Source organism: Thunnus albacares, chromosome 6 (assembly GCF_914725855.1).
Source record: "Thunnus albacares chromosome 6, fThuAlb1.1, whole genome shotgun sequence".
Lineage (NCBI taxonomy): Eukaryota > Metazoa > Chordata > Actinopteri > Scombriformes > Scombridae > Thunnus > Thunnus albacares.
In genome coordinates, this window is record NC_058111.1 from 25,728,542 (window position 1) to 25,748,683 (window position 20,142).

Here is a 20,142-nt window from a genome sequence, read left to right on the forward strand (position 1 = left end):
TTGTTATGTTTCAGAGGCACATGTTGTGCCCCGTGACAGACTGCTCCAATAGAGTCTGATTTTTATTAGAAGGAATGCAAACATGACAGGACAAATGGGATACCAAAAAGCTTTATTTTGAAAATAGTACTTATAAATACTATGTCAGAAAACACATGCAAGTATTAAAAATACAAAAAGGCTTACAAAGAACATTCTTTAATTTTCAGCACAGGAGTGGCAAAGTGATTGCTACTGGCAGGGAGCCTCTCTGCTATGGAAACATACACTTCTGAACTTCATTTGAGGACAACGTCATAACATTAATGTGTTTGCAAACCAAGTAAACCATCCATGACTGAGATAATTATTTCCACCCATCCCCTACCCAGTAGTGTGCAAATCAAGTTTCCCTGGTTTCAGGGTTAAGCATGACAGATACAAACCTTACATACTCTACACAGGACGTGTGTTATAGCTTGCACCTATAGAGCTTCTCCTACAGGGCGGCGGGTAGGTCAAGGTGTATGTCCAAATCCAATGACTTGTTGCAGCGCAGCCAACTTCTGTCAGTGGATTCAGATCTATCATTTTTGTCAAGTTGAAGTGAGAACATACCATAGTGTCACTGCTCCACCATCCACATACTTATTTTCTACTGTAGATCCCCAAAAGTCTAGGTTTAGGCAACATTTAAATACAGTACAGTGGGGGCTGTGAGGTTGGGTATTGGTTATAACGGTTATGTTAGATTTTTCCTTTCCCTTTTAAACAAGAACTATTAAAGGAAAAATAAACATCTGGAAAATACTGACAACAGCATTTAGGTCTCCCATGGCCCATAATGTTCCTGGATACCTAAATCCATAGAATGAAATCAGACTCGAGTACTACTCGAAGTAGACTGATCTCTTGTTGGAGCTGTGGAGGAAAATGTCTGATACTGATCCCGACTGTGTGCCTGTCAAGAATGATAGTCTGGGGCAAAAAGAGAAGGAAGGAACTTGAGTGAACAGTTGAAAAACAAAGCGTATCAACTGAAACGCTGCCACTGATTTCCATGCATGCAATAGCACAAAGTCAGTTGTGTCTTTGTGTAAAGGAATATCAGCAGGTCTTTTGAAACTGAAAATCAAGAACAGACTTTGATTTTCTATCTCTACCAGCATGCAGTAAGAAAACAGTCTAAGACAGGGCTTTATTGTGTTATTCTGGAAATGTCTCTTGCCAAGTGGCCACTGCCTGATGTCAAAGAGAAGCATTCAGTCCTAACCTTGAAGGAGGTTTTTCTGTGTGTTAAAGCCATTCTGCACTTCCTCCCCATTTTCTGAGGGAGGCCCTGTAAATAAAAAAAAAGACAATTATTGAATGCAGGCAACACGCTGAACTCCACTCAGAAAGGAGAGTTAACCAGATCTGTTGATGTAAGAAAAGCTCACATTTTCAGATTTTGTGTCTTAAGCTGTTAGACACAAAAGTTAAAATAAATGCACTGCACTTTAATTGCCCTGGTGCCCTCAACAGGTTAAAAAAATATCAAAGTATTGTTACATCATACTATCTCCTGACTGGAGAATGCAGCTGAGTTGTGAAGTGCTAGGTGCCACTTTTTCTAAAAGTGTTTTCCGTATCTTGATTTCAATTTTTTCTTTAAACGATATCCTCAATACTTACGGTAGAAACAGAGGACTCGCTGAACATTGGAACGATCATATAGGTTTATATTATGACCACCAATTTTAATCATTTCAACTTTGTTTCTCAAAAATCTTTGTCATTTTAGCATGGCAGACGGCTCAAAATACTACAATTTCCTCAGCTGCCGTTGCTGTGGAGAAGAAGATGCAGGTCAGAGAATTTGTGAACAAAAAGTGAGTTGCTAAAGTGCAAAAAGTGAGCAAGTTGCTCTGCCGTCAGTGACGCATGTAACAGAATTTTAAGCTGATCATATTTAACTTTAAAACTAAACTTTAAACTCAAACTTTTTGTCCAAGAACTGGGTTTCATGACCTTATCCAAGCTGCAGAAGTGCTTTGACTGTGAGTCACCTCAGATTGTTTACGGGACAAATAAATGAGACTTTTACTTCCGGACCCAGGCGCATCAAAATATCTCCTGCCGTTTCTTCTTTCACTCTCCTTGTGACGAGTGATCTGAATTTCATCTGTAAAATCAGCGGCGTGCCCCTTTAACACAGAATGAACTCACTGACTACAAATAGGTACACAAATGAACTGTGATTGGCTTTTATCCTCCTTACCCCAGCCGTTGGTTGATACATCACGATTGCAGATCTCATTGGCCAGCCTCTCGAAGTACTCGGGCAGGTCGCCATACTCGTCTCCATAGGAGATGACCTTGATGCCTTTGTCCAGCATGTTGTCACGCAGCTTCTTGAACTCACCCACGTCCTCGCGCCGCACAAGCATGAAGTGTTCCAGGTCCGACTTGTGCTTGACCGCCTCCAAGAACAGAGCCTGGAAGGTTGTGTCGTCTACTGTGCGCCCGCAGCCGAGGAACACGAATGATTTGGTCTCATACAGCTTCTGGATCTCACGCTGTTGAAAACGGCGGTAATACGTTATTACTACCATTTCAAATGAAACAAGTACCTTAACATGACGTAATCCACAAATTTATACATTTAGCAGACATGAACTTCCTAGAACAGAAAGATAGCAGTGAACAATTTCAGTGCTCACCATAACCTCAGTGTTCCTCAGTACATTCTGGTAGCCAGCAGGGTGCAGTACGATACCACTAGGGTTGGTGTAAACACCGTGGATATGTAGAACACTTAACCTCCGTTTCTCCTGAGCCCACTCCAATACCTAGACACACACACACACACACAAACACACAAGCACACCCACTTAACAGTCCATTGCACTCAATCCTGTTCTGACTGGGCAGGGAGTAAAATCACTGAACAGCAGTGAGAGGATATTAGCCCTGATGGAGACAAGGCATAAATACCAGGACTGAGAGGCAAAGCCACGAGTCTCTCAGAAAACTCTGACCATATTTAGCAAATTTGTGTTGTATGTAACAAATAATAAAACTAACTTTATATTAACGGGGACATAAACGTCATGGTTGGAGTTCTGAGATTTCATGGAGAAACTGGTCAGAAGTGAAACAAACCTATGTTTACTGGGAAAACACAGGCTTCCTCCTCAGTCCAGTCTTAAACCAAAAGCAAATATTGTTCAATCCATAAAATTTGACAGCAGTGGAGTAATGACTAGAACTTTAACCTTCCTCCACCTGTCAGAGACAAAAGGCTCTTTCAGGTCAAAGTATTATCTATTTTTCTCCAGATCTAGTCAATGAGGAACTTCACTGAAAGGCAATGTCACAGATGTAAATCAGACAGAGTGAGGACTTGAAGCCAATTCACCTCTGCCTTTTGAAATTGACAGACATGTTGTAAGTGTGTTTGCGATGTGAGATGAGATCATTTGTGAAATGACACTTGAATTCATTATTTGTCAGGGTTTCGAATCCATCTGAGCCTGGCCTAACATAGAGTGCTTGCTTAAGAGTGTGTTTTAGTGACCTTTACACTCTTTTCAAAAAGCTGACTGGATCTACGGTGGCAGGAAAGATCGATCACTGTCATACCATAATCTGAGCACTGTTTACCTTCTTCTCATCTGTCAGATCCAAAGACTCCAGCTTGGTGCCCTGATGAGCTGCATAGATCTCCAATAAGTTGTCAAAGTTAGTAGTGAGGACCAGTGCGCCACTCTCCATTAACTGCAGCACCGAGCGCAGTAGATGTTTCCCTGCATGCTCCATCTTGCACTCCAAATCGTCAAACACCTCGTATAGACAGTCCTTGAAGAATGTGGACCGCACATTGCCTGTTCTCTGTAAGACAAACGAGTGTAGATATAAGCAATTCTCTAGGTGGCAACATTTTAACACAACATTAATCTGACTGAAAACGCCCAAGTCCATCATAAATACTTTGGAACTATTTACAAAGACCTTGAAAAACAATTGAGTTTTACAGAACACTGTGATAATTGTAGTACAATAACAATGAGACTTCATACAGTGCACATTGCACTGCAGACAGAAGGCCATACCATTGTGCCTACAGTACCTACTGAAATTTGATAATCAGTCTTCAGCGAAGCACCTTTAAACAACACTGAATGCAATATGACAGCTGGGAAGAGAAGTGGAACTGTGATCTAGTAATAACATAAAAAAATGAGGATTGGATCACTGATCTTAGGCTAAAAAGTCTCTAAGTTTTTCAGTTAACAGGGTTGTGATGATTTTCACTATTGTAGCAATGTAAGACAGCTTTCCAGCCTCAAACCCTGCCTTCTCTCAATAGACAAAATGTGCTGACTGTGCCAAAACCTTGACTGGCCAAATTTTAGTAAAAACAAAGATCTGCACTCTCCAAAGTTTTAAATATAGATAAGAATTTACAGTGTTTCCAACCTAAAAATACTGTGTTCACTGACTGAAGACTGACTGAAATGATGTGTGAGGGAAATAATTGAAATAGAATACAGTCTCAGAGAGAAAACGATACTGAATGTTCCTCATTTTATCAAAACTGTACTTTACTGTGAGTTCATTTTTAGTGCGAGTGGCCCTGCTGGGAATTTAACCCCTGACTCTGTCAGCGCTTAATATTTGCACATTCACTGGAAAAAGCTTGTTTAACTTATTTGAATGTGTTTTGCAGATTTATGGGAAGTATTTCATGATATACTTTAAGTTTAAAATACCATATTGTCAAACTACCCCAACTGTGATGCCAAATACACTTTCACAAACCTGCAACAAACAGCTCTTTAATGGGATTGAACTCCTCAGTACACTGTTTTACTTATCTTACCATGTGACCTTATCATGTTACATCAAGTGTCTTAAAATAAATGTGCATTTGAGCCCAGTCTGAGAAAACAGTTGAATGTTGATATTTTTTTTTCTCTGAACTTAGAAGCCCAGTAAAACCACAGCACAAACACTTCCACCAACACTGGAGAAAATAACAAATTAAAGCAACAGTGTGACCTAATTTACTCTTAGAAACAGACAGAAAGTATGCACAATTTTTATACTCAAGATTTTTTTTACTAACTGTACTCCAGGCCTTATATATGTGTATATATTATTGTTTCTCAATATTTGTTTCAACAAGCCTTCCCCATGGCTCTTCCCTTCCCAGGAATCCCAACTGGCATCCAATGCATCTGAATTTATTGCTAAAGTGAAGTTTCTGTGAGCAACTTTGAAACTACAAACTTTAGGAATGTAAATTGTGTGTAAAGCAATGAAAACTGACATTTTTCAAAAACATTTGCTCAATGGCAACATTCTTCTGTATCCAACACTCCATTTCCCTCTCTGATCCTGTCCAGAGCTCTTCAAGTAGCAACTCACATACCACCTGATTCCACCATGAGATTATTGGCTGTGTCTACACCATCTAAATCTCACCCTTACCTGACACAGCCTGTTGTAAAAAGAGGAAAAAAAAAAAAAGAGGCAGGACGAGTTGGGCAGCTTAGAATAGCAAAGGGTAGAGCAGAGCTGTAGTGACCAAGGTGATCCTAGCATAGGGAAATGCTCCGCTGACTTCCAGAGATTACAGCTCTAATGGGCTAAACAGCGGGAGTCCTTTCCACAGGAAGAAGCTCATTATCCACATCTAGTGTCTACAGCACCCATCCTGATCACTGTGTCCTTGGACTGCCTAAGGACTTATGTAATAACCAAATGAAGTGCAAGTAAACAACTCTGCTTTTAAAATATTCATCCTTAACTTTCATAAATCTGTTTCGCTAAAAAGTTCTATGATATCTCTGGACTGCCCTACTGTGCACATGCCTTCAGTTAGTTCTCAATAGATATAATGTTGATTTTTCAACTGTTGCTACTGGAAAATCCCTATGACACACCTTGATCTTTATCCACAAGGAGTTCTGGTTCATTTCACGTTGACAGTTGACTTTGAGGGGAAAAAAAAGAACTGTTTTTTTTAATTTTGCAAGCTACCTGAAAAGCCTTTGGATGATATATGGCTCACTGATTATCAGCAGATGATCAAGGCTTTCCTCCCAGGTCTGTGTGGGAGGGAAGAAAAAAAAAAGTATTTCTTGCCTGAATCGAGCTAATAAACTAGTCCACAAAGTTGTAATTAGCCTCATTTTCTCCAAGGTCACAGGTGTGAGAGGATTTATGACAAAAACATTCTCTTTGAGTTTTAACTTCAGATTATCCTCATTACCTGATACTGTGTGCCTGCGGAGTAGACCACCATAATCCAGCTGATACACAATTCCATGAAAAGTGGGTTAAACTCTCACAGCCCACTGTTACTGGATTTAACTGGATATTAGCATCATTAACACAGTTCTTGCTAAATCCTCACAATAATAAACATCCAAATGAAATTCTGGTGAAATTTAGTGGAGAGAGGAAGACTCAGTGCAAGGTTTTGATGAGTTTCTTAACATATGATTCAACCATGATTAAGGACGTCTGTACATAAGTGAGTCCCTATGCTTAAGAAGCCTGTTGCATTTAGCTCTGTGCCTTGAGGGATCACAGGACAGTGAATCAGCTAAGTACATCACTTCAGGTCAAGTGCAAACATGTGTGCTTATCAGCAAGAGGGGAAAATATCTGCAGATGTGTTTTTGTGAATGGGAAGTCTCTACACGCTACTGTCTTCTAGTGTAACTTACTGTATGCTCAGTGTCTGGGTGGTGCTTTAATTCTGTCTGAAAGGAAAATCTGGGCTGGTGGGCTGCTGGTTCACATTATTCTATGCTTGTTTTTCCTCAATATGCTAGAGCCTGCTGTGTCTGTAGCCAACGGCAGTGGGCTGCACGACTGTGGATTGAAATAAACACGATGGATAAAGCCATAAAAGCGCTGTTTGTTCCCTTTGTGACAACAGGCTGAGGGCTGAAACAAAGCGTGTTTTATCAATGTCAAAGGTGCGATGAGACATGACTAACACAGGAGGCAAACGGTATTAAGGCTCCCATCTGCCAGCCCTACTCCAGACCAGACTGGTCCGACAGGAAGAGAAATGAGTTATATGGATCCAAGTGTGGTTTTATCCATTTTATTTTTCAATTAATGTCTGACAGTCCAACTGGTTTAGAGCTGCATGGTTCTGGAAAAAAAAGGAGAATCATGATTCTCTCACTCACATTGACAATTTTCTTTCATGATCAGTAGGGACTATTTTTTTTAAATGTTGCCTCTGTAATGTTTTTGAGCCTGTGAGAGCTTGTCACAGATAGTGTTGCTTTGTGTAAGGATCCTGTTATAGATGGTTATGTGGGCGGGCTATGGGGATTTCCTTGTACTTTTAGTGGCCTTGATTACTTGATCATATTTTAAGGTGGCATTACCCTGTGGTGTTACCCTTTGCTGCTGCAATTATGACAAAACATTGTGCTTTTGACTGTCATCATTGTCTTTAATTCCCAAAATGTGCCATATCACAGAATGTGACCCATTTTTAGAGTACAAGCACCACGATTTTATCAGAACTGGTGTTTGTTTAAATCTATTTTCTCTTCCTTGTCATCACGCATGAGCTGACACATATTGTTCCCCAAAAGCTTTCTGTTAATCACACAAGTTAGATTTATTTTTGTTCCTGTCCTTTGTGCTATCACACAGTGTAACCCAGTCTTGTTTATCACTGATGCAACTGATGCAAGAATGCTTGTTGTGATAAACTGGACATCTTTTTCAATATAAATATGTATTAAATCTAAGAATGAGATTGCACAGAGTAATAAGATCAATCTTGCAGCCTCCCTCTTGTCTCTTGTATTAAACCAGATGTCTCATATATGATGTGCAGCTTGTTGTATTTTAAGTTTATATGTTTGTGGTGTATAGAAAAACCAGTTCAATGAAGGTTTGTATGCTGTACAGTATATACAGTGTATGCCGTAAATATGTTGTAAACTTTAAATAAGGAGGGTAAAGGCAGGTTATAAAATAAAACACACCACATATGTGGTTCAGCTTGCCTGCCTTCATCAGGGTGTCTTTTCAGGGAGCCCTGAAGAAAACACTAGTGTTTTTTTAAAAAAATGAGAGACAGAAAAGAAACAGAGAAACAGAAAAAAACAGCCAGCGCACTGCATATGTGAATGATTTCAAATAAACTGATGAAAAAATAATTTCCGAGACAAGCCACACAAACAAGACTTGTGTCGTTTGCTATAAGTCTTTTAATGAGATAAGGCTGCTGAGATGTCTTATCTCAATTCATGGAAGTTGAAGCAACACGTCACAAGCTGAGAAAAGGACAATGAGTTGGCAGTCTGTCTGCCATGTGTCAGTACATGTATGACAGGGTGGTGTAGAAAGGAAAGAGAAAAAAAAAAGGACCAAGTAGTCTTACCGGGGAAAGTTTTTGAATGAGGTCATGGGCCACATGCACCAAATTCTTATCTTCCTGCATGTGCTTCTGGAAACGTCGACTCTCCTCCTCCTCTAGTAGGTCAAAGTCATTGGCTGCATCAAGTAAGGCCTGGATGAGACCTTTCCAGGAGCGGAGAGCAGGGACCTGAGGGGCCACTGCGGAGCTTACCCCCGTGCCGATCACCAGGACTAGCTCAGGGGCTCGCTTAGTCTTCAGGCTGGGCAGCAGTTTCCTTTGGGGCAAGCAGAGATTGAGTGATGCATGTTCCAAAGACGGTGCTTTCCAAATCCTTCTGACAGCATGAGGGTTAAACAATCATTTTCAAGCATGCATTGTGAAACTAAAATCTACCTGCATTTAGGACCAGCAAAAACTTGGAATGCAAAAAAAACAAATCCAGCCTTGTTGACAAAACTGATGAATGAGTCATGGGCAAAGTGTGCAGTTGGTTCCAGAGAAGCACCTAAGCTTACCTGGGCTTTTTTGCATTTGAGTCTGCATCCTGAGAATCAGCTGCAGGTCGCTTCTCAGTTTTCACTCCTACAACGGAGGCCATTCAGCACCTGTAACAGAAACATGATCAACCACATGCTAAGTCTGATGACTACTTAAGTAAACAATGGGCAACACAAGTGTAGCAGTTCTGGATTTTATACACTGACACTTGCATTGTTGTTGACTGTTATTTATGAAGCTTCTTACCGACCTGGTCCTATTGTAATCACGTCATATATGAAGTTGTTTTTATATATAAATCATAGCAAATGAAATGGCGCATCCACTTAGCTGACGTCATCTCTGCTATGTCATTTTGCAAACAGGAAATCATTTATAAATTTCCTCCTGGCAGCACACCTTTTTTGATGAAATGCTGTTTCAACAAACGACCAGAGGTTGACAATTGTTCAAAGGAACAGTGTCAGACCAAGTAACATTAAAATGTTCTTTGTTTTTCAAATGTATATTTTTATTTCCTAAATAGCGTGACACTTTCACAATGTTTTTGTTTGTTTACCTTTAACAGTGTGTTAACGTTAGGTTAAGTCAATGCCCCACAGCTCCAACGCCAAGTTAACGTTAGTATTTAACCAACGCCACGTTTTAATACTAACACATTAGTTTCAGAGGAAACAATTGCCAGCGGCATTAGTGTACACAGTAAACAAAACGTTATTTCATAAGCTAACAAACGTTTAATTAATGTCATCATTACTTACCTTGATATTCAAGTAGAAATCCCTCTGATTTGAAGTCAGCGAACGTCGATTGTGTATCAACGTAACAGTTAAATCACGTTAACCAACTGAAAATCAACTGGAGTTCGCAGCTTTCAGCTTTTCGATGGTGTTAATTCAAACCCAATGATTACCACACTGTTACTGTAGCACCAGTGAATAATGGACAACCAAAACCCCAACTTACAACTAACTAGCATTCAGCTAGCGTTACTTTGTTTTTGCTATAAGCTAACTTAGCTGTTTATGTTAACTCAGCTATCTCCAAGGTTGTTAAAAGCCCCAAACTGCCCCTTCTTTACTTGTCATGCTGAGCGTAGAGTCACGAAGGCGGCATATATCCGCTGAAAACAAGTCTGTTTATCTAAAAACGCTACCAGTTGCCTTCCTTAGCGTAGCTGTATACACAGCGAATGCTCTGGACTCTCCCGGCTACGGTCCTACACATTGCCTGAAGATGTTTAAGTTTTTGCGGAGCTGTTGAAGTCACCGCCTGTGGTGATGTATGCCCGGTCTCATGATGCCTTCATGTGCTGTACGAGTAAACAGTTCAGGCTTTATTGTCTTGCATAGGAAATCTGGCTTGCAGTATAGCATTAACAAACACATTTCTGTTTTTATAATGAATGTACTATTCTGTATAGGTAGTATTCTGATATGTTAGGTATTACACGCACATTTTATCAGCCTCATTCAGCCACTACACCAAGCTTAATAATATAGCTCAATAGCCCTTTATTGTTTACGACAAAACAAAAATAACTGTCGTATTCACACTCTCAAAGTTAGGAATTAGGGATTTACAATGAGCACTTGAAAGCAGCATCTTTCTGAGTTTGTGACGTCAAAGACGGGCATGAGGCTAGACAGCAGACAGTACAATATAAGTGGCACTTTGTTTCCTCTGTTTGATCTTTAAACTTGTTTATGTTACTCTTGCTTGAGTTTGACTGTTGTTAGTAAAGAGAAAAAAGACAGTACAGTATATATAAACTGTTACTTGCACCATAAACTGTTGTTTACTGCATATGGGATGCTTGCATTAACTAAATTATTATAATTAATAGCAGCCTTTTAGAGACAATGGCACGTTTCACTTACTAATGTAGCATCATTCCGAAATCTATGAAATTAAAAAAAACAAAAAACAAACATAGCAAGATTCAGAAGTCTGTAAATCTTTTTGTCTTGGAGAAGGCATGATTAGACAATATAATTAACATGCAATAAAAATGATTAGTATCACAACCGTCAGCAAAGCCTATATGCACATTTACACCTTAAAAGGCAGAGCTTTCATCGTTAACAATAAAACTGTACAATATTTGATTCATATATTTCAACAAATATATATTTGAATCACAAATAGGCTGCTGTTGTAGGTAAACATTTGTCAATACAACATAGCATACATTTTTCCTGGTGGCCTGTTTTGTTTTCGTCTAACACATCCATTGATTTCCTTCATAACTTATGCTAAACAGGAACACGTCAGCATAGACTACTTCAATAAAGCCTCTACTAGACTGCCATCTCCTGTTTAAAATTAAAACGACACTTTGAAGTATTCAGGGCAAAAGTCATGAATCTAGTTCCAAACAGGTTTCGTGTTATAAGTCTTTTAATGTTTGGAGTGATGCAATATGTAAAATAAGAAAACAATTACATGCAAATATGTTAATGCTTTAAGTGTTCATTCATAGTGATGAGCACACAGCTGGTGTCTCTCAGTCCATCTGTACCATTAGCAGAGTTAGACCAAAACAAATCTGGGTGAGGAAGTTGTATGGACTCTACAACTGAGACTAAGTGAGTGCTGATTTGTGTGTGTGTATTTACCCTGAGACTGTGGGACCCCTTGCACCATGGGTGCAGGTGCAGCTGTGCTAAGTGCGTTCTCTATTCTTAGTAGTTTTTTCCAAAACACACAGCGCACTGCACCTCAGAGATGCCATAAAGTAGATGTCCTACCTACTATTTATTAATACTACTTACTAAGTATAAGTTATGCCACACTGACATAAATAGAAGGTTCAGACTTTATAAAATATTTACAGAACTTGATATTGCAGCTCTTGCCAGATTGGCTGTGTAAGTTGCAGGGAGTGTTAAGCAATATTAGGGAGAGTATGAGTAATATTAAACAACAAAGTTGCTTATTTTGCACAGAATTTGGTGTAGTGAAGGTTCCTTAAATCCAAACATAGATGACACAGTTCATTTACAAAAGCATTTAAAGCTAAATGACCAAGTTTTTAAAAAGCAGCTATTATTATTGTAATTTCCTCTCTTCTGCAGACCAGCTGTGGCAAGCTGACAATCCAGTCCTGGCATTTTTAAAACCAAAACTGAATGTTTGCGTAGCATTGTTAGCACAAGCTGGTTAACACTGATCTATAAATACTGGAACTGTATAACCATGAAGTTATGGTTAGAACTTTGTATGGATGTAGTCATTGAGTTGTTCAAAAAAAAAAAAAAGATGTGTAAAAATAACTGGATGTAAATCTGCAAGAAAACATGTGCCTGCAAAACAGTCTACACTTAGATTCAAAAGCAAACTCATTACTACTTTTATTCAATTTATTTGAGAATAAATCCAAATTAACATTTACTGATCAAAAGTCTGACATACGTCCCTCAAGATACCAAATAAAACAGCATATATATTGGAGTGAGATGATCCATGTGTTCACCTTGTGAGCAAATAAGTTACGATTATAGTGCAATACATATTGTGTATAGGCATTATTTTAACTGATAGCCTACATCACTGCATACATGTTAGTATTAAATATCATTTGACTACATAACTAAATCAGCAGACACATTTTCAATCTATACATATCAATGTATTTGAAGATACAATCAAACATTAAAAGGCATACCATTTGTCCGTCTTTAACATTCAAAATTATTTTCCATTTAGCAAATTTATTCCAAATTATCAACCGATAAAGAATATTACAGCTGTAAGATTTCACATATCCTCAAAAAAAAAGGCTCCGTGTTCATTTCATAACAGGAGAAAAGGCATACTAGCATATTTAAACCAATGCACTCCGACTCAATCACTGATTTATTTGTAAGAAATGTCTAGTTATAATAGGCTGTTTAAAGGTCAAAAATCAAACCCGAGCTCCTGAAGAGGTAAAATCCCTAAACAAAGCAAACATTTTTGAAATTCTCATTCTTTCCCTTCTTGAAATGCAGCAATTATGCTTTGAGTTAGCACAACATGAACCTGAAAGTCACATGAAGCACAATAAAAGCTTTAGTTTCAAGGCTGGCAGATCTTGAGCTATATTTTACTGCATAATAGTAAATAACTTAGTGTAATAGAGTATATTAACTGGTAATAATAATAATAATATAACTTATTCATAATAATGCAGTACTAGTATGATTTTTGACTACACAACTGACAGTTCATGAACTCTTATGGGAGATCAGTATACTGTAAAGTCATTTCTCTTACCAAAGTGAAATATGGCTTTAAGGGCACAAAGGATTTACAGAGGTCTGGTCAGGGCTGGGCTCCACACAGTATCCAACAGTATCCACCTATTCTTTGAAATCCTTCTATAGACCTTGGTAGTAAAGGTCTATGAAGGAAGCCGTGGGTAGAGGAAGAATACACTCTTAGAAAGTCACAGCTGCTCTATACAGAGATGGAGCCCTCTCTAAAGTTGGTCTTCCCTATCAGAACGTTGAGAAGTGTAGCCTTGCCCTCCTGGCTATCCTTCTGAGCCTGTCTGATGATGTCGCTCAGCCGGTCCTCGTCCTCACGCCCTACAAGGTAGCCCTTCCCACCGTAACCATCAGCCACTGTGTGATAATCTGCAAAAAGGAGCAGAGAATACAATCTGTCAATTAGCAACTGATGTCAACGTTATACATTAATATACATTAATTCTGTTCAGAGAATGTGATATAACCTGTACTCATATGCATATGTACCTGTAAATGCGAGGCCACATGCCACATTGCTGCCAAGAATGGGAACCTGCTCTCTGGAAATCTGACTCCAACATGCATCGTTTCCCACCACGGCTATCACTGGTGTCTGGAAGACAAAAAAAAAAAGTGAAATGTGGAATATCGGACGAAAAGAAAGAAAAATATGCATGTTATTGCTCGAGAGAGGATAAGGATCATTCACTGGCTGAGGCCTTTAATAGGGTACAACAATTAGGCATTACAGCTCCCAGGGGCCAACACCTCATAGCAAAGTGTGTGTATAATTCTATTCAAAGGCCTCTGAGGAACAGCATTTTATAAAAAGATTCTATGCATACTTCTGTGAAATCTAAAAATCTAAAGTGTTGCATTACAATCAATTTATGGAAGAGATTTTCCCTGCAGACAACCACTGTACTACTGATCAATGACACAATGAATGCAAAACTCAATATAGAGTAATGCTTCCTGTCCATCGATGATCTCAGATTTTTAAAGACTCTTCAAATCCACACAGGTGTTTTTACCAAATGTGCCTGATTATAGACCACTTCGTGTGCGTGTATATATGAGGGTCTATATCTTTGTGATTAACAATTTGAGTTTTAGATCTGTGTTTGTTTGTGTGTGTGAGGGTGTCTTTGTGAGGAACACATCCAATCTTACTGAGATACGCGACAAGCAGCGGATGGACTCAAAGTTCTTCTGAAAATTTCTAGTTCTTATTGGTATGTTGTTGATACTGATAAACTGATACTGCCATGTTGTTCTTATATGCAATACTTATTCTAGTCTTGCACATGTGCTATAGATACTTGAGTTGCTTACATACACATAATGACAATATCGTAAGAGTGATTTTACCTTGTGTCTAGTGAATGTGTCAAACTCTGCAACACTGTATCCTAAGGAGCCGTCACCATAGACTATCCACACCTGGAAAGTATACAAAGTAGCATTTCATTCACAAAAGGTTCAAATTAACCAACAGATGATCAGACAAAGCACTTTCAGAAAAGACTGTTGTCAGTACTGTACCTCAGATTCAGGCCGACACAGTTTTGCCCCTAGTGCAAATCCTCCTCCCACTCCCAGGGTCCCAAAGGCTCCTGTAGGGAAAAAGAACAGTATTTGTTAAGTCAACAAATAAACAGACTTTTTTCAATGATTAATCATTTCACATTCATTTCTCTGAAATGATCACATCTTAGGGACCAAACATCTGTTGTTTTACTCACAACTGTTCTTCAAAAACAACTTGATGTCTGAACTACAGGATCTCACCTGGATCTAGCCAGCGCAAAGGTCCTCTTGGTCTCATTATGTAAGCAGCACTTCCCACAAAATCACCACCATCAGCAACAATGATGCTGTCCTCAGCCATCAGCTCATCCACAAGGTGGAGGACTTTCAAAGGATTTAAGTGGTGGTCTGTCTTTTCATCAGCTTTGGCCCTGAAATGAAAAAAAAAATACTCTTATTTCTGTGAGAAAAGAAATCCATGGATGCCTTTGCTTTAATTTAGTTGATGAACTTATGATTGCTGTCTCATCATTAACGATTTCACTGATCAAGATGTTTTTAATCACAAAGATTGGAGTGTAATTACATAACTGAGAAGAAGAGTTTTACAGTACCTCTGACCATAGACTGTACAGTACTGACACACACAGAACAGGGACCAACTGGAACTCATCAGCTCTGCTTACCTGTTAGTGTTTTCTTTGGTTATATCTCCTGCTTTGAGGCTTTGAGGCCATTCTTCTGGACAGCGATGGCCCTTCAGGCCTTTGGAAAGCCGCACTAAGAATGAACCAGCATCACCTAAAATAGGCAAATAATTACATTTTCAGACTTTTCAGACTGTTAGACAGATGTTTTTGTCCTATCGCCAAACCCTGGAAGAGTGCAAGTCAGCTGCAAAAACTCTGTGATCACAAATGTTATAGGGTGTTCAGTGAAGAAACTACTAATATAAAATGAAACATTGCTACTTTCATTGTAAACCTGGATATTAATGACATGTTGTGAACATACCCTGAATTGCTATAGTTGGTTTCCAGAACATATCTGAGTTTTTCAGCAGCTGCGTCTTATCTCTGTTGACAGCGATGATCTTGCTACGTCTGCTCAGAACCCTGCCATAACTCAGACGGAAGTCACACACAGTGCCTGCAAACAGAGCAACATAATGTTAACATTTCTTCAGGATTTATGGATGGCCTGTAGCTATACAGGCTACTTTGAAAGCACAGTTCAACCTCTAACTGTATGTCAACAAACAACTTCCAGTATTGGTTCAAGTTACTTTTAGCAAGGAAGGAAGCAGCTGTCATTCTATCAAGCACAAAAATAAATTCAATATTAAATCAGTAGCACTTATCCACTGCATAACAGTGTTCAATTGTTATCACCTGTCATCTTGTGTTTATTAATTACCAAATGTCATTTTCTTAGGTTTGATTATTAAACAAGAAAAAGGGTCTACAGCCATGCTAGCGGCTGTACAATATGTATGTTTGCCATGTTCACCAGCTTAGTTTAGCGTGTTAGCATGCTATAACTGGTGCTCTTTGGTGCTCAACATTAAGTGCCACTGAGGCTGATGGGAATGTGAGTAGTTTTGCAGACATTTAGGCATAAACCAAAACAACAAATTGTGAAAGTGAAATTTTGACCTGATGATGTTGCTAGATAAAAAGTCAGGGGGTCAGTGTTATTACAATTCATCCTGAAGGGGACATGAATGGTCATGGCAATCTATCCAATAGTTGTTCAAACATCTCACTGAAAACCAAAAATGTGAACTTCATGGTGACAGTAGAGGAAAAGTCAAGGGATAGATCAATGAATAGTTGTTGAGATATTTCAGTAGTGGACAGACTGACATTGCCATCCTTATAGCCATGCCCCTAGCAGGGCTGAAAAATAAAGGCCATAATATTAACATATGGAATCTGAAATGTAAGACTGTATGTCTGACCTGCTAAAAGCACCAAGTCGGCCTCCTTCAGAGCATCGCGTCTGTTCTGTCTGATGTGGATTGGGCTAGCTTTACCTAGCATGCCACGAGACATGCCCCCAAGGAAGCAAGGGATGCCCAGGTCCTCTAATGCCTTCCTGTAATGCAGGCAAACATTTTTGATGAGTATCACGAAAAGAAATCAAATTGCTCTAGATGTAGAGTAAACATCAGAGAATTTGAGTTTGTGGCTGATACTCCTCCCCTTTAATGTTTGTACTGCCTGAATGAAAACAGTAACATTACAGAGAAAAACTTCAATGCCACCCAAAGACTAACAGACAAAACAGTTGTAAAAAGACTGTATTAAAGCATTTAGAGAATTTTAAAACAATTTTAAGCACTAAAACTTCATCAATATCAACAGTAAGCAACAAAACAATAAAAACAGTATGACACAGAATAGTAGAGAAGAGGTGGGTATAATACAATGTCCTTTACCTGATGTCATCAGCCGGCGTTGGGGGTAGTGTTGCTTGGCTACCCAGCAGAATAACAGGTTTCTTGGCTCGACTCACCAGCTCTATGCATTTTTGAACCTGATTTGTATTGAAAAAAAAAAACTCTGTAAACTAGGTATTTGACTAAAAATGTTACAACATAGAACAGAACCAAACAGCAAACCTTTAATACAAAGAACAGACTTACCTGATCGTCTGTGGCTTGTGGGATGTCAACAGGAAGCGGAGAAACATCTCTTGTCTCCCAGGCTCCGGCAAAAAGGTTAATGAGGTGGTTATGGAGGTACCTAACGAGAAATCAGACCATCGCATCAAATCATTTTATATGTATTATTGCATTTTTGCCTGTATTTCACAGTTGAAAGTGACATGAATGGAGTAGAGAGAAAAACACTAAAGGTTTCTGGTTGTATTGAAGGTCCAGGTTGAACCAAAGATGCTAAGGTTACAAGGTATGTTTCCTTGGCTGGTGGGCTTAGAGGATGCCATACAGGCTATTCCATTATGTATAACAATGTAACAAATCTCAGCATATAAATTGACCTATAAAATTGATGATTTCAGTTGTGCACATGGCAAGTGTAATTTTATATTTGTCTGAAGTCAATCGGTCTTCTATTCTCTCAGAGTATGACTTTATTTTACTGTTATCATGTTATTACACATCGTAACAAGACATGCTGATAACATACCATGAGACAATTTTTCCCATCAGGCCTTTGGGAGGGTTTTTAACCGCAAACTCTTTGGACACCAGGTGGAAGGGGTAGAGTGTGTCGATGGGGAATTCTATGAAAACAGGACCAGGAGTTCCAGACTGGGCGATAGCCAGGGCCTTCTTGACCGTAGGCACGATTTCCCTGATAGTCCTGATGGAGGCACAGAACTTACACAGCGGCTTGAAGAGAGACATCTGGTCAATATCTTGCAGTGCTCCTCTGCCCTGTACCACAAGCACAGTTGATGGTGAGGTTAGTCGTTAAAGCAGAGAACAGTTATCGCTGCAACAATTAATCGATTAGTTGATTGACGGGAAATTAATCAGCAACAATTTTGATAATCTGTTAATCTTTCAGGTTATTTTTCAAGCAGAAATGCCTAACATTTGACGGCTCCTTCTCAAATGTGAAAACTTGCTGCTTTTGCTTGTCTTACATTTTAGTTAATTTAATATGTTTGGATTTTGGAAAGTCGGTCAGACAACTCAACAAGACATTTGATGATGTCACTCCGTGCTCTAGGAAACTGTGATGGGAATTTTTCAGTTTTCTGTTTTTTTTTTGTAAGACCAAATAATTCATCAATTGATCGAAACTCTAATCTGCAGATTAATCAATAATATAAATAACTGTTAGTTGCAGCCCTAGTATATTCAAATCATATTTGCATCAGTATGTGAATCCACTCCACCTGAAGAAGTGTACCAGCAGCTCCTCCTATAAGCAGCAACGGAGATTCAGCCATCTGAGCATTCTTCACCGCTGTCACTGTGTTAGTGAGACCTGGCCCAGCAGTCACTGCTGCTACACCAACAGTGCCTGGTGGAGAGACAATCAAGATAGCTATCAGCTAGCCTCAAAAAACATGCTCACGTCTGATTCAGTGGACCAACTGTATAAGACACAGAGACAGTCCATCCTAAATTTGTTATCCAATGACTACTTGCTGTTTGCAATATCAAGGGCAAGACACTGGCACACCTAAATGAAACTCAGCCATTATTGATGCCATTTGACAAGTAAGCCCTGTCCCAAGAGACACACCCAACTCCTGCATTCTCCAAAACTGCTGCATATGAGCTCAAATAAGACATATCATTTTTTTTCATCCATGTGAGATAAATTTGCACCTGAGAGCCTTGCCACAGCATCAGCAGCGAAGACAGCGGTGGCCTCGTGTCTGGTGTCCACAATACGGATGCCCATCTTCTCGCAAGCCACCAGGATGGGTGAGATGTGTCCACCGACAAGGGTGAAAACATACTTGACCCCGTGGGCACGGAGGACCTCTGCCACACTTTCACCACCATGCCGTGGGCTCTTTGTCTCAGTCTGCAGTGAAGCAGAATAAAAGTTAAGTCAAAGGAAAGAGTATTTGGACTGTTGCTTTGTTAATTTAATAGAATGAACACATATGTAACCTAGAAGAAAGCTCTATCAGATAAACAATCAGCTCAGTGTGGGTTGATGACCCTTCACAAGGTCAACTGTCACACTATCTAGTCACTGCACTGGCCTTTCATATTTCACAATAACCACATATTGTGCAGGCTTGCAGTGGTGATGTGCCTCTGGGCTTTGTGCAATCCCACTAACAGCCAAGGTGTTGTGATACCCTTTGTGCTAGAAAACCACAAGGCGGGTCAAAGTTTACGTGAATAGAGCCCAGCTCACCTTTCACCTATGACAGCCTACAGCGGTGCGAGTGATTGTGTTAAGGTGGAAACAGAATGCAGGTGTATTTGCAATGACTGATCTGTGCAATGCTGCTTTAAAAGACAACGCATGTAGACAAAGAAATAGAAAAGCATGGAGGTTATGATTACCTTATTGAATTAAGAAAACCTAACTTACCTTGTGAAACAACTGGTAGAGTAAGCCAAGTTTGTAGGCTGCAAACACAAGCCCACCCACCGCAAAGCCCGCACAGCATCCAAGAATGGCTCCAAATGACTCCATGTTAGGATGTGGGAGCAAACCTTTATTTGTAAAAAGTCAACTTAGCTCAACTTAATATCCAAAACCTACTCGTAACTCGTCAAGTTCAGCAGCTCACCAGTTTAGGCTAGGCTAAGATAACTAACTGTGGAGCTGCTCCAACAACTGCTATACGCCCATTTCAAAAGTCATAAATTTACTCATACATTCACTGTGAACTTAGCTTAAATAAAGTTACTGAATAAAGGCTGTGAAGAGCATTAAGAAGGCTTGAATTGGCCGAGCGCTCTTTCCGCAATCGCTCAGCCAACACAGAAACATCAACACATATATTTACAGGTCAAGCTAGCTAAAAGTACATATAAGACTTCCGGATGCTTTCGAAATAAATCTATGCTAA

The 20,142-nt window shown here is 39.4% G+C and overlaps 2 protein-coding genes across 2 annotated transcripts; both read right to left on the bottom strand.

Moving 5' to 3' along the window:
- Positions 1–95: 95 nt before the first annotated feature.
- Positions 96–10,167, bottom strand: fam118b (family with sequence similarity 118 member B). Its single transcript, XM_044353376.1, has 8 exons — positions 9,625–10,167; positions 8,881–8,970; positions 8,387–8,639; positions 3,625–3,852; positions 2,682–2,810; positions 2,240–2,537; positions 1,253–1,318; positions 96–957 (listed from the first exon to the last, which is right to left on the bottom strand). Exons 2-8 carry the CDS (start codon positions 8,961–8,963, stop codon positions 944–946), a joined length of 1,071 nt encoding a protein of 356 aa, XP_044209311.1. The 5' UTR covers positions 8,964–8,970; positions 9,625–10,167; the 3' UTR covers positions 96–943.
- A 2,032-nt stretch (positions 10,168–12,199) lies between these two features.
- Positions 12,200–20,081, bottom strand: ilvbl (ilvB (bacterial acetolactate synthase)-like). The gene is made up of 14 exons (XM_044355090.1): positions 19,659–20,081; positions 18,935–19,136; positions 18,496–18,623; positions 17,778–18,028; positions 17,273–17,372; positions 17,066–17,163; positions 16,586–16,722; positions 15,640–15,774; positions 15,312–15,426; positions 14,887–15,056; positions 14,641–14,711; positions 14,467–14,538; positions 13,603–13,708; positions 12,200–13,482 (listed from the first exon to the last, which is right to left on the bottom strand). Exons 1-14 carry the CDS (start codon positions 19,761–19,763, stop codon positions 13,304–13,306), a joined length of 1,869 nt encoding a protein of 622 aa, XP_044211025.1. The 5' UTR covers positions 19,764–20,081; the 3' UTR covers positions 12,200–13,303.
- Between the last annotated feature and the right edge of the window lie 61 nt (positions 20,082–20,142).

What these genes read in the sequence shown, in the direction of transcription:
- fam118b (XM_044353376.1), bottom strand. Translation starts at nt 8,963, where the DNA reads ATGGCCTCCGTTGTAGGAGTGAAAACTGAGAAGCGACCTGCAGCTGAT. An exon ending in TGAGGAACACTGAGGTTATG is followed by an intron (nt 2,538 to 2,681) that starts GTGAGCACTGAA and finishes CGTTTTCAACAG; the next exon opens with CGTGAGATCCAGAAGCTGTA. An exon ending in TGTATCAACCAACGGCTGGG is followed by an intron (nt 1,319 to 2,239) that starts GTAAGGAGGATA and finishes TTTTATTTACAG; the next exon opens with GGCCTCCCTCAGAAAATGGG.
- ilvbl (XM_044355090.1), bottom strand. Translation starts at nt 19,763, where the DNA reads ATGGAGTCATTTGGAGCCATTCTTGGATGCTGTGCGGGCTTTGCGGTG. An exon ending in ACCAACTATAGCAATTCAGG is followed by an intron (nt 15,427 to 15,639) that starts GTATGTTCACAA and finishes TGCCTATTTTAG; the next exon opens with GTGATGCTGGTTCATTCTTA. An exon ending in TGTGTCGGCCTGAATCTGAG is followed by an intron (nt 14,539 to 14,640) that starts GTACAGTACTGA and finishes TATACTTTCCAG; the next exon opens with GTGTGGATAGTCTATGGTGA.